The 13,605-nt window shown below is 42.0% G+C and overlaps 1 protein-coding gene across 1 annotated transcript in view; it reads right to left on the bottom strand.

Annotated features, from left to right (window-relative positions):
• Positions 1-80: 80 nt before the first annotated feature.
• The window catches only part of pdyn (prodynorphin), a 32,713-nt gene continuing 19,188 nt past the window's right edge, over positions 81-13,605 (bottom strand). The window contains exons 2-4 of the mRNA XM_079674152.1: positions 3,567-3,716; positions 3,144-3,277; positions 81-2,435 (exon numbers count right to left, since the gene is read on the bottom strand). Of these exons, the coding sequence (XP_079530278.1) occupies positions 1,893-2,435; positions 3,144-3,263 (663 nt within the window). The 5' untranslated portion in view covers positions 3,264-3,277; positions 3,567-3,716 and the 3' untranslated portion in view covers positions 81-1,892. The remainder of the gene's footprint in view (positions 2,436-3,143; positions 3,278-3,566; positions 3,717-13,605) is intronic.

Genomic DNA, 13,605 nt, shown 5'->3' with positions numbered 1-13,605 from the left:
AATATTAAAAAATATATAAAAGTATTATAGAAATATATAATGGGTGATCATCAATGGTGGAAAGGGTACTCAGCTACTCTGCTTAAGTAAAATTACTAAACCTACTCCATTACAAGTCAAAGTCCTGATTTAAAAATGTTACATAAGGAAAAGTACAGAAGTGTTATGAGCTAGATGTACTCAGGTATCGAAAGGAAACATCCTCATTGTGAAGACTGGCTATTTTAAAAGTGCTGTGTTATTATAGGATATTATATTATTGTGTTTTCATTATTAGAAAAATACATGTTAATGTTTAATAATTTAATTTAAGATAGTAATGACAAAATAAGTAGTAAATATATACCATTCAAACAACATGTTACTCATGTATAAACTAAGTATAAGTGTCAAATAAATGTAGTGGAGTAGATTTACAAAGTAGCAATTTAAATACTCCTGTTAGTTCTGCAAAATGATACTTGAGTAAATGTACTTAGTTACATCCCCCCACTGGTATTGTAATCAATAAGGATATATGATAAGTCCTCTATCAGTTCCCTTTATGTCGTGTGTTTGTTGTAAAGATCCTCTGCCAGTCCAGGCTGAGTGAGTAGCAGCTGCAGCCGTGAGTCTCACAGCTGGAAGGTTATTGTGCTAAACGTTTACACACTGAGTTTCTATTCTTTACTGAGTTTGTTTTATCCTGTAGAAGCATTAGGACTTTACCTGACACTTCACACATTTAATTTATTATTATTATTAATATTATTGTAATTATTGTTATTATTCTTCTCTGAATGAGTTTCATGGGACTTGACACTTTTCAAATGTATTTATTTGTGTGTTTCTGAGTATTATCCTGTTTGTTTTATATTTACGATTACTGAGTGATATTTAGAATCATTGGGACTTATCTTGACATTTTAAACTTTGTTATCCTTTTTTTTTAACACGTTTTTATTGAGTGAGTTTTTATCTTGTAGAAACTGTGGGACTTCGCTTGACACTTCTTCCCTTCGCCCACAAGATGGCGCCACAGCCTCACTGTCAGCACTGTGACGCGCTTCTGTTCAGTGGATTCAGATCATGGATGTAATAACAACTGGATACAGCGTCGGAGGCGGTGTCTCGTTCTTTCCTATGAGAGCTGCTCATTGGCGCATGATGACAACATAACAAACTCGAGAAAAAAGGCACATGATCATTTTGGAAGAATTTTGAGAATTTATTCTATACAGAAAAGGCAAAACCATATTAGTTTAAATCAGTCGGATAGTACAATATGAATCATTTTGTACTCTATATGTATTTGCTTTGCCAGCTAATGGCTCACTCTAAGAAAGTGATCGATCAACTTGAAAATCCCAAATTTCTATCTATTTTTATTCGTTTTATCTTCAAACTCGCATCAGGAAATAAGTGTTCTTCAGTTATGAGGATGGACGAATGGATTTGTATGGCAACAAAGTAACCCATCAAGCACATTATATTTAATTAAATGTCACCAATTCTTGAATTAAAGTTGCATTAAAAGTGTCAATCAGTGAATGGTGCATGCCGCATTTAACAGCGACATTTTATTTATATATTATAGGCGTGTCATGTCGATAAATAAAAACATATCAAATCACTAAATTCTGAATGGAGTTTGGCAGGATGGGGCTTTTCGCCCTGAGGCTGAACTCGGTCAATCAGGATTCCCTTCTAAATTTTTGGTCAAACAGGAACATGGTTGTATTCATAGTTTATTAAACAAGCATCCTTTATTGAATGATAGACGATGATGGTAATAACAAGGAGATGAGTTACACAGAAGGCAACAGAGAAAAGCAACATGGGCAGGCATGATCATTCTGGATACATGGTGGCGTTTCAAGTGAACCTGCACGAGTTCTCATAGTTTGCAGCATCTATAGGCTCAAGTCATCATAGGAGTAGTACGGCTCCTCCACTGAGCGCGCAGATATTTTGAAGTGGCGGCGCAGAAAGCCTCCGTAACGCTTGTCCCACTTCAGGTTGTTCAACTTTGGCCGGATCCTCCTCATGAAGCCCCCGTAGCGCTTCTGCACCTCCTCGGGCTCCTGGCTCTCCTGCTCCGTGGAGCTACTCCTCTTTGACTTTGGGCCGAATTTGCGTAAAAAGCCGCCGTAACGTTTATGGAGCATCTGGTGCTCCGGCTCTGGCCCGTCCGCATCCCTCTCCCCCAGCCTCTTCAACAAGTCCTCGTATTTCTTGGGCAGTGCTTCGGCTTCCAGGATGTAATTGTCGCGCCACGGGGAGCCCAACATCTTCTTCTTGTTCTTGTCGATCCTCTTGATGAAGCCTCCGTAGCGCTTGACCAGGTCCGCCTGCTGTCTCTCCTCCTCCTCCGCGCCTTCATCCTGCCTGAAGTCCGCCAGCGCGGGAGCCGGCTGGCAGCTCTGCAGCCCCCCCACACACTCCGCACCGCACGACTGCAGGACGCACAGAGAGACAGAGTAAACCCACAATCTGTGCACATGTCCGTGAACCCAGTGAGGCATGGTATACCCCTCGGTGTCACACCTTTTTGGTTTGATTAATACATTTAATAGGTTTTTCCGTTTGCCCGAAACACACCTTTCCTGATTCCCATGAAGGACCTTTAAAACCCCTTAAGTGTTCTTTTCATTTGTGCATCATGAGTAGAAGATTAAAAAATAAGATGTAATCGATAATATTTACTGACCCTGACAAATGTGACATTTGTAATTTAAGGATTAAGGAAATGAAAAACATATACAAAATAATATGTAAAAAAACACTTATATCCTTATTTGCCAGAGTCTGTAATGAGTAAATGTAAACGTTTTGATGGCTATAATACGGGTTGCGTAAAGTTAATCAATTAGGTTTTTATTTTGTTATTATTAAGTGCCAATAAAGGAAGTGGTGATATCACTTAACGTTATTTAACGGTCCTTCAAGTTAAACATAATCAGGAAAGGTGTTGCCATGTGCTGAACTAACGATAAAACATTGGGAAGAGACACATTAAATATATGGAGACATTATAACTCGACTATCGTCTCCAAATAATGAGAATTCGTCCCAAATGAAGTTTACGCTTTTGCTGCCAAACAGAGAATATTTTTTTCAAGCTACATTCTCTTGGATGTGAGCTCCGTGTGAAGGTGTCTCACCATGCTGCTGAAGGCGCCGGGGCTGATGATCTGCTGCACACATTTCTGACACTGGGAAGAGCAATCTGCGTGGATGAAGGGCGGCAGGCTCAGCATCAGCACCAGGACATACCACTCCATTCTTCACCAGATCCCTGACACACACACACACACACACACACACACACACACACACACACACACACACACACACACACACACACACACACACACACACACACACACACACACACACACACACACACACACACACACACACACACAAAGGGAAAAACACCATACGTCGTTCAGTTTTCACAGTTTTAAGTACTACAATTCATGAGATAACTTATCGTGGAAATCATTTTTAACACCAATCAGAGAAAAAAGTTGTAAGTCTTAATTTAAAGCAAAGAGAAAATAAATAATAAATGAAGTCAGTACCTCAGGAGTTGGACAGATACTTCCAGTCGTAAGTCGCAGAGGAGCATCCACCATCAGAAGTCCACCCTCCAACTCTGCGTTTCTCCTGCGCGGCGCGTCGCCTTTTCTTTTTATCGCCGGAGACTAGGCTGTGTCACAGCAGTGCAGCTTCTATTAAGGGACCAATGGGAGGGAAATATACTGCGTGAATAGTCCTAGTGCCTCACCGCTTCAGGAGTTCTTAACGCCCACACAGGGAAGGTTTAGGGGCAGCAGCTCATCCCATCCGCACACTACCACCACCACCATCATCATCATCATCATCATCATCATCATCATCATCATCATCATCATCATCATCATCATCATCATCATCATCATCATCATCACTCCGTTTCTGGGGCCGCGATCAAACCTGGGGCTCTAAATCACACCGAGGTCCATAAACAAACTTTTTCCTCTTTTTCAGTCAACTATAGTAAGTATGACATGAGACATGAACACTGATCCAAATATGGACATGATGCGTAATGAGGGATTTAGATCTGGTCAATGGTGGAATGTAGTGAAGTACATTTACTCAGGTATAGGCTTACTCAAATACAATTTTGATATACTTTCCTTGAGTATTTTAATGCTGATTTATAATACAAAATATAAATCAATTTAAAAAATAAACTGGCATGTAACTTTTTAACCCATAACTATATATAATCATGGGGTAAAATATCATGCAGCCAGCGGTATTTAAAGTAATTACACATGAGCTCTACCTTTACCAGCTGTAATGAAATCATTACTAGGCTATATTAATAATCTTAATATCATTAATATGATTATTGATGGGCCATTTTCAGAAAGTCATTTTGTTACTAATATTATTTTGATGCTTATACTTTTACTTAAGTAAGATTTTGTATGCGGGACTTTTAATTGTAGCAGAGTATTTAAAACATTTTCTATAGGTAGTTTTACTTGAGTAAAAGAACAGAGTGGATATGGCTTTGATATCTGCAGTAATATTGTTTTTGTATGCCCACATGAGTGTAGTGGAACCAGATGTAAACAGCCAGATAGACCTCAAAGGGGACTTGAGCACCTGCCCTTTTTCTCTCCTGTTTTTCAAATGTACTTTTTTTTTTTCTTAAATCAATATATTCCCTGTACAAAGTCATTTTGGTAACAAACCCTCCCTTTCTCTCTTTGTGTGTTTTGCCACAACAGCGAACAGTGAAGCCCTGGTGAAAAAACGTATGCAAACCAAATTGCAAGCACAACACGCATGCCCTCGCTATTTTCATTATATATTGCAGCCCCGGAGTATTTTTGTTGGGTAATCTATGGTAGAAGGGTGGGGCTCAAGTCAGTATTTGCAATGTAATTACATACACACTATATCACCCTCCTTGACATTGAAACGCCACGCGTGAGGTTTAGATTATTTCCCTGTCTCAATCAAAATGGAACTGTATGAAATAAAACGGCACATTTGTCTTGTCGTAAATAAAAAGGATCACTGTCAACGTGACGTACGATAGTACACGTTGAAGATCCAATGGGGATACTCAATGTCGGTTCCGACTGATCTCAATCAGTAATGCATGACGCAGACCCAACGTTTCGTTGCTCTGATTGGCTTTAGGTCTATTCAAATTGCATTCGGAGGCATTTTTATCTGACCGCGGCCGCGCTGATATTATAACGCCAGATAATTTCCACATCTTCAGTGTATACAACTCCCCCACTAGCCTACTTAGACTATTCCTTGCACCCCTCTTCTAGCATTTGCCGAATGGTCTCAACCATCTGCAACGTGCACTTGTTGTTACAGCAGGATCAGTTTGTGGTGGACACAACCCGTATATTTTCGCAAGCCCAGTTCTCAACATTTAGCATTTTGCTTATTATTTAATTTAATTTGCTTGCTTTTACATAATTGTTCATGGTGGGGCTAAGGTGGGGCTAAGCCATTTATTGGTATGGCTGTAGCCTACCCCAGCCATATGGCGCTGCACCCAGGGCCGGCTCTAGACAATTTGCTGGCCTACGCAAGATTTTAGCTGGCGCCACCCCCCCCAGCCAGAGAATAAAACACAACTCTAAAACACCCATATGAAAAAGATTGGTTTACATTTTAATAATCAAATAAGTATGTGAACATAACCAATAACCTATAGCCAATAACATATACATGTAACTTATTTTATTTTTGTTATATCTTATTTTGCCTATAGTTACAAGGCCGGATTAGTACCTCCAGGGGCCCCTGGGCACTGAGCACTCATGCCCCCCCCCCCCCCCAACCCACGTACCAACAAGTAGCACCACGCCTACCCAATCCTACCAACATGACCAATATTTAGAATTTTCAGTCAATCTGGCATGTCAAATCGCACACCTATTTGTCAAAAGCAGGGACGGAGCCACATAGTTCAACCAAAGTAGGTCTAGCCTTTTGCCCTTTCAGTCAAAAATCACCAGACAAAGATACAACGGATACGACCTCAATACAGTGTATGGCTCAAGAACAGGGGCGGACTGGCCATCTGTAGAATCTGGAGAACCACAGAACGGCCGGTCGTCAAGGGCCGTTGACGGCCGGCCGGCCGGCCCTTTAAACATTTTTTGTTTAACGTCATCATTTAAGTTGCGCTGACGGCTTACAGAGGGCGACAGCAGACGCTAATGCAGTTGTGTGGTTCTTATCTGTCAAATAATCACACACGAAGAAGAAAAAAGACTGGCCACACGAAGGGAAGGGATTAGATGCCTCGGCAGACAGGGAGAATGAAAAAACATGGATAAAAATCAAAGAAAACGAAAAGAAAAAGGTGGGGCCGAGAAGGCAAGAGAAAAAAAGGTGAAGTCACTCGCAGGTGAAGCATATAAATGTCGCAAATTGACAGACCTTTTTGGCAGCAGCGCTGCTACAAGCACTATCAGCAGCAGCTTAGAACAAGTGCAAGATGATGAAGAGAATGATGAGGGTGCAAGTTCAGAGAGCCAGCCTCCTGTGTTCATGATGACGGACAGATTTACATACAAATGCAGGGCAAGAACAAGTGGTGGGTGAGAATTATCCCTTGAACTCAGTGGCGTTTTCTCCTGGAGGCCAAGGGAAGCTAGGCTTCCCCTGTTTTTTTGGATTGTAGTTATAATTTTAATAAATAAATAAAAACACTTTGTTTAGTTTCGGTAATTATTCTGCCGGCCCATCTCTCTCCCATTCTCATTATATTTTACAAAGAGTTAAACAGCGCCCCTCTAGATGTTATGATGAAACAGTAGATTGCACTCTCTGTTGCGAGAGGAGGCTAGCCGGAATTGTCTTTCCTTGGTGAAAAAAATCGAGGGATTGACCAATCAGATGAGGCTCACGTCATGCCTCACAATCCAATCAAATCGCATCAACTTCAGTTCGTACTGTAACTGTCATCACCGCCCTTAAAAAGTAGCAAGCAACTGAAGCAAGTGCAATTATGGAGGGTGGAGGTTTGGAGTATTTCATCAAAAATATTTTTACTAAACTTCCGCTACAGCAGCAACTAAAAATGAAATCTGATGACAGGCCAATGCCCAAACTGGAGCTGTGTACAGTAGGGATGTGCATCTCCATCTCTGAGGCCGATGCGATGCGCATCTCGATACGTTACCACGATACGATACATTAACGATACCTTTGAAACACCAGGCGATGCGATACGATACGATTCACCCCTGTTGCGATACAGTTCGATACGATTTGATTCAACATTATGCGATTCGGGGCGATACGATGCGATTCAACACGATGCAAAAATAATGGTACTTCAATATGGTACGACAGAGGATTTTTGTTTTATTCCTTATATGCAGCAAATCATACATTAACAAAAATGTGCTTTACATATTTGGTACTGCACATCCCATCATGCCGTTTATTTTTTTACCTTTAAAAGCTCTCCAGAGTACAATTGTATAACACCTCACAGTTAAACAATGTAAGGATGCATTGCTCATGATTAACAATGTGCAAATAACAGCTACCATAGAGCAATGCCCATACAGCTGCCAGCCTGATGTGCTTAACACTCAGAGGCTAACACACCAGTGAGCAGAAAGCATTGGTTTCTATCTGAACAATAAAGAAAACAAATAACCTTTCACAAACAGGTATTTCATAACTGCTTACAGTAAGGAAGACATTTAAATTATTATTGGCCGTCACAGGCTGCTGTAAGCTAAACACCTCTCTCTGACAGAACACCTCACTGAGTGATTTAACTCATATGTCTCACTTTCAGGTTTCTCTTTTCAGCCGCAGACCCCATGTCGCCTCTTTATGTGCGTCGCTAAGTTCCTCGTACTACTTGTGTACTTTAAAGCGGCTCGGCATCGTTAACAATTTGCGAGTGATTTTTCAAGTTGACCGTCTGTAGTAATAGTGCCGCGCACATATACCATCAGGACGTTACTGATGGGGTGCGGCTGCGGAGTGATACTGTGTGTATGCAAGTCCGCATCTAGGACGGATCTATGTATCATGGCTGTAGACCTGTTAAGTAATAAAGATACCTCATACAAAGGTCTACGGATACCTTATTACTCTCCATGACCTGCGGTCAACTATATAGCATAAATGACTATTACACCGTCTTTCTTGAACAATCCGAAGTGTTGCCAAACGTTTGATTTGTAGGTATTTTTCGCTGCGCTGTGTTTCTCTTTCTCCTCAACTTCCGTGTGTGTTGATAACTGAGACTCTCGTTCTCCGTAGTGGCGAAGAAAATATCAAAGATCGTCTCTGCTGAACGTTGACAAGATAAGGGGATTTTATATGAATGAATCGTTTTTTTACCGATGCAAAGACGCTATGCAATCGATGCATCGCGAGTTCAACCCAAACTGTAGCCGATGTGCACTCTTTCAACCGGTGCACTCGCATCTTGAACGTTTATGCCGGTGCACCGATGCGAATCGGTGAATCTTAACATCTCTAGTGTACAGAGAGGAAAAAAGGAGCGAATCGGACGTAAAACTTTAAATAATAAACAGCGGATTTCTAACATTTGACATTTCATGTGGCCGGACTGGGTCAGTTTCCAGGGCTGAATTTTAGTCCCAGTCCGCCCCTGCTCAAGAAGACCTAGGTAATATCAATCAAAACCTCAGAACAGCGCCCAACTTAATGCCAAAATATGACTGGCTGGCTGTACACAAGGAGTTCTATTTGTCACAAACATCGAGAGTTACAAAGGTAAAATATGTAGTGAAATTGTGTGGTTGCTCAAGGGTGGGGCTCTGATTCGCCTATACACCGCCGCCGCGTAGTAATAAAGTTGAGCACATACATAGTGAGACCTAGTACAGTGGCTTACAGTAATTTGACCAGTTATTTATGGCGAAGAGTGAGTGTCATGTAAAACAATGTATGATGAGTGAGGTTGTGCCCAAAAAAAAAAAAGGGCCCTCTTTGCTCAAGGGCCCCTGGGCACTTGCCCAGGTTGCCCATATGGTTAATCCGGCCTTGTATAGTTAACATTTATTTATCTATGCATATTTTTTTATCTCTCCAGTTTTAAACGATATCTTTGGTTTACTGTCCTATAGTATACATTGAAATGATTTCAAACCTGTTTATCCCAATAATTATAAAGGAGTGCCTTGGAAATATGTGTTTACTTAAATTGTGATCAAACCGTTTGAGACTCACTGAGAAAACTTTAGACTAAAGTGAACTATCTAAATACTCAGAGTCTTTTACCTCACTGAGCTGTAGTTATCAGCCTCTCAGTCTGACTGGAGAGGACTCTCCCTCCACATTATTGTAGAAACATCTTCTTCTTCCGTTAGAGCAGCTAGCACCAGAGTCTAATAACAACAGTGCCGGTACCGGTGCGCCCTCCCTCCCTCTCTCTCTCTCCCTCGCTCGCTCGCTCGCTCCCACGCTCACTCGCACTTTGGCTGTGAGCTGCGGGGGGTGCCTGATAAGCCAAAATCCTCCATTCTCATCACTTACAGCGCCCATCGTACAGGGCAAATGAAAAGTGGAACCGGGATGAAAAGGATGTTACATTTACTTAATTATGAATATTGATACGTCAAGGCTGAAAATTAGGATGAGTACCAATGGTCAAAAATGTTTTTTTCCCAGAGCTACCAGCGCAGCGCCTCCCCAGATCTGGCGCCCAGGCGAACATCTATAACGCCAGTGCTATGGGCCGGCCCTGGCGCCGCCACTGTATTGATATACTTTTATTGATATATTTGCTCACAAATATTTAGCAAGTAAGGTCTATGCTATGTAGGAGCTTAAAATGTGCCAACTAGCTTTTGTTAGCATTGATACCGTTAGCTAGTAATGTGGGGAACATGTTGTGCTCTTGTGTCTCATCCACTGAACTTAAAATAATTGTTTTGACTTTGTCTATGGAGAAGCTTCCCCTAATACTGTGAAGTGCTCAGAAAGGTGCTTTATCAAATGTAATCAATTAATATTATAATTGTCACAAGCTAGCTAGCTACGTAAGTTAGCTGGCGCTAGCTGTCATTCTCTCTTTCTCTCTTTCAATCTCTCAGTTGCATGTAGCTATCAGTAATGAACTGTCATGTAGCAATGTTAAAACCACCCTCAGTCTTTTGTTTTTGATACATTTTAAATCCCTTTATCACAAAAGTATACTCATTCCAGGCACATTTGTATCCTGGCCCTAACGCTGTCAGATTGAGTGTTGAAGCTCATACAAGGTGTGAGTAAGCATCCTCCGGTTAGTGTGTGAGAGGAAAGAACAAAAATAGATATAAGCAAAAATAGATAATTCTGAGTAGGGAATGAGTCCAACCCCCCCAAGGGAAGAAGTTAAAGTTTCCAGAAGTAGAACCAAAGAATACAAAATACAGTAATCAGGTTACATTACTTTTATATTTTGATACTCAGATGAGGTTACTGATTACAACTAGTATTTGTAATGGATTACATATTTAAAGTAACCTTCCCAACCCTGCTAATGACCATGGCTGGATTAATATGCGCAGGGTTCCAATATGAGCTGCGGGCTCTGACCCCATAATTAATGTCATTTACATTATTTGGAAGAAGGGTTAACAGCAAACAAATGTAATAGGCTTCTTATTTAAACTTTCCCAGTCGCTAAAGCTTGCTCAAATGCCATGTAACAAAGGACCCCAGTCAGACCCTAACCTTGAACGCTTGAGCTGTCCTTTAGAGAATCCGTGTATCACTCCTTCGAATCACCATTAAATAACATAAACATTGAATATTCAAGTCAATGACACAACACGTAAGGAGAGAGTTGTGTCGGCAGAAGCAGCTGCAGCACAAAATGATGTTGGCAGAGCTCGGCTGACTTTAGAGCGTATTGTATACACAGTGACAAGAAGTGCTCCGTATTATGAAGAAGCTCACATTTTTCTATGGTCTCTCCCAGGCTCCACTGGTAAGTGTTTGAGCATCACGTTGTCTCCTTTTCTAATGAGGCTTCGTCACTTCGCCATATGTTCCGAAGCAACCTGGAGTGGGATTTCTTTTTGTGGTCCTCCTCTTTTCTTCCATCTATGTTTTGATATGATGCTTAGTGTAAGAGGGTGGTGGCTCCTGTATTGATGTATTGGCTCTTTCTGTCTTTGATCATGCATGGATCCAGTCAGTATCAATTACTGTAATGTGATAGAGCAGATTTTATTAATTACAAGGACTTACTTTTTGGCTCATATTTACCCCGCACCCCCTACACTGTAAAAAAAAGTCCGTGAAATTAACAGGGAAAAGCTGTAAAATCACGACATCAAAAAACTGTAAATAGAGAAACAATGAAGCAGTGTTTAATTGACAGTAATATTTCGTAAAGTACTGAACCAAACAAAACTGTTAAATTCACATTAAGAATATGTTAAAAATTATTATATTTCATTGTATAATTTACAGATTACTGTGGTTTGAACACAGAAAAACTGTAATACATAAAACAATACAATACAGTTAAAATGACAACATGACAGTGTTAAAATCATGTTTTTTTATATTTTTTCATTCTTGAATATACTATAATATACTTACTTCTTATTTCTATTTTTTTAATACATATGTTTATTTTGAAATTGGAAATAACCCAGTACTGAGACATTTTTGGAAATTAAATGAGAATCCATAAAACCGCTGGCGTTTGGATTCTCGGGCCGCCCGGCTATTTGGAGTGGAATGCAGCCCACGGCAGACAGCCCAAACAGTAATCGAACGCGCCACTAACGGCCCGTCCACACAGCGGTAAATCTACTTTTTGAGTCTTGTATTTTTTTAAAATTGGGACAGCCTCTCGGCGGAAGTGACGCAAGCGGTCAAAGAACGCAGCCTCCGAAGGAAACGGCCGCTGAACTGAGACACGCCTACTGAGCAGTAGAGTTTGTTTCTGTTATTTCATTGGACTATTTAATCATCGCGGGAGCAGCCACTTTTTGTAGGTTAACGGCTCAGTGCGCGGCCAAGTCTGTCTGCCACGGACCACGGAGCTATGTGCAGGTGCTCATGAGCGGAGGATCACATCTGTAGCACTGGTCAGCTAACCGTTTATTTTCTTCAAACTTCAATTATAACACGGTGTGTTGTCAGGACAATTCTGTTTGTGATTTATTGCATTTTGCAGTCATAGTAGTTATAACTGTTTGTAGATGTAGGTGCATTAATAAACAAGGCAAATCAGGCTGTGTCTCAACGCCGTGTATTCACATTAAGCAGGTAATCATACAACTGGGGTAGAGTCACGTGAGGCAGATATATATATAACACAGGCACAATACGTCCACAGGGTGGAGCTGCAACTTAGCCTAAACCATTCTGTAACATCTCCCTTCCTTTTGTTAAGTAACAACACAGGATCAATACTGCCATTAAACTGTTGACCTTTAAACAGAACATTAATCAAATGATTTCAACAACAAATAGTGCACCTAGCAAAGACACTTCAATAATAGCTGGATCAGAACACATCAGCAATAAACTCAGAACAATCAATCACATTTGTTTTACAATCTCTCCACTTCCTTCCTTTTTTTTTTTCTTTTTTTTAAATCTTTATCGTCCATGTGTGTTTGAGTGCGCACAGTCCAAGTGTGTGTGTGTGAGTGCGTGTGTGTGTCCTAGAGATCAAGTCTGTCAGGAGGTCTAATCAGCCGTCCGCTCCGGGAGAAGGCCCGGCCCTGTAACTCACGGCATGGTGTACCCCCAGTCTGCGGGGAAGACCGCGACGACCTCGGGGGTGATGGCCTTGGAGACTCCTCGGGGACGCAGACGACCTCTCTGGCGCTCCCCCCACTCGCAGGCTGCTCCGGGGCCGATTCTGGGAGAACTGACGGCTGGAGAAGGGCCGCCTCTGCTGGTCGAAGATCAACCCTGTTGCGCCGATACGTGGTCCCCTCCACACCGACCAGATAGGACCGGAGTCCCAACTGCTGAAGGCACACACCTCTCCTCCATCGGCCTGTCCTGTCTCCTGGGAGCGGCTTCATCCGTATGGGCTGGCCGACGTTCAGCTCCGGCAGATCCTTGGCAGATCTGTCATATGTCAGCTTTGCTGCTTGATGTTTCACTTTCAGCTTGTCAGGAACACCCGTGACGACCTGAGGCACCAGTAGCTGGTCGGCCACAGGGAGAAGGGTTCTCAGTCTCCGCGACATAAGCCGCTGTGCTGGGCTGCAATGCATACCCTCAGTGGGCGTATTTCTCCAATGCAATATAGCCCTCCAGGGGTCCTCTTTGGCACGGTCTGCCCTTCTGCACAGGCTCTTTACAATTTTCACTGCTGACTCCGCTTTGCCATTAGCCTTTGGGTGCCTCGGTGAGGACATGACATGCTCAAAACCCCACTCTCTCGCAAACGACCGGAACTCTCCACCGGCAAACTGGCCTCCACCATCAGAAATGGCCCTGTCTGGGACACCGTAGCATGCAAACTGTGCCTTGCATCTACGGATCGTGGTGTCCGCTGATAGGTCAGGGAGCAGGTCGATCTCCCAAAAGTCAGAATAATGGTCCACCACGAGCAAGAAGTTCTGTGCTGCGTAGCTG

The sequence above is a fragment of the Notothenia rossii genome, assembly GCF_949606895.1.
Source record: "Notothenia rossii genome assembly, chromosome: 4".
Classification (NCBI taxonomy): Eukaryota; Metazoa; Chordata; class Actinopteri; order Perciformes; family Nototheniidae; genus Notothenia; species Notothenia rossii.
The sequence above is the reverse complement of the archived record's forward strand: the minus strand, read 5'-3'. Positions and strand labels throughout refer to the sequence as shown.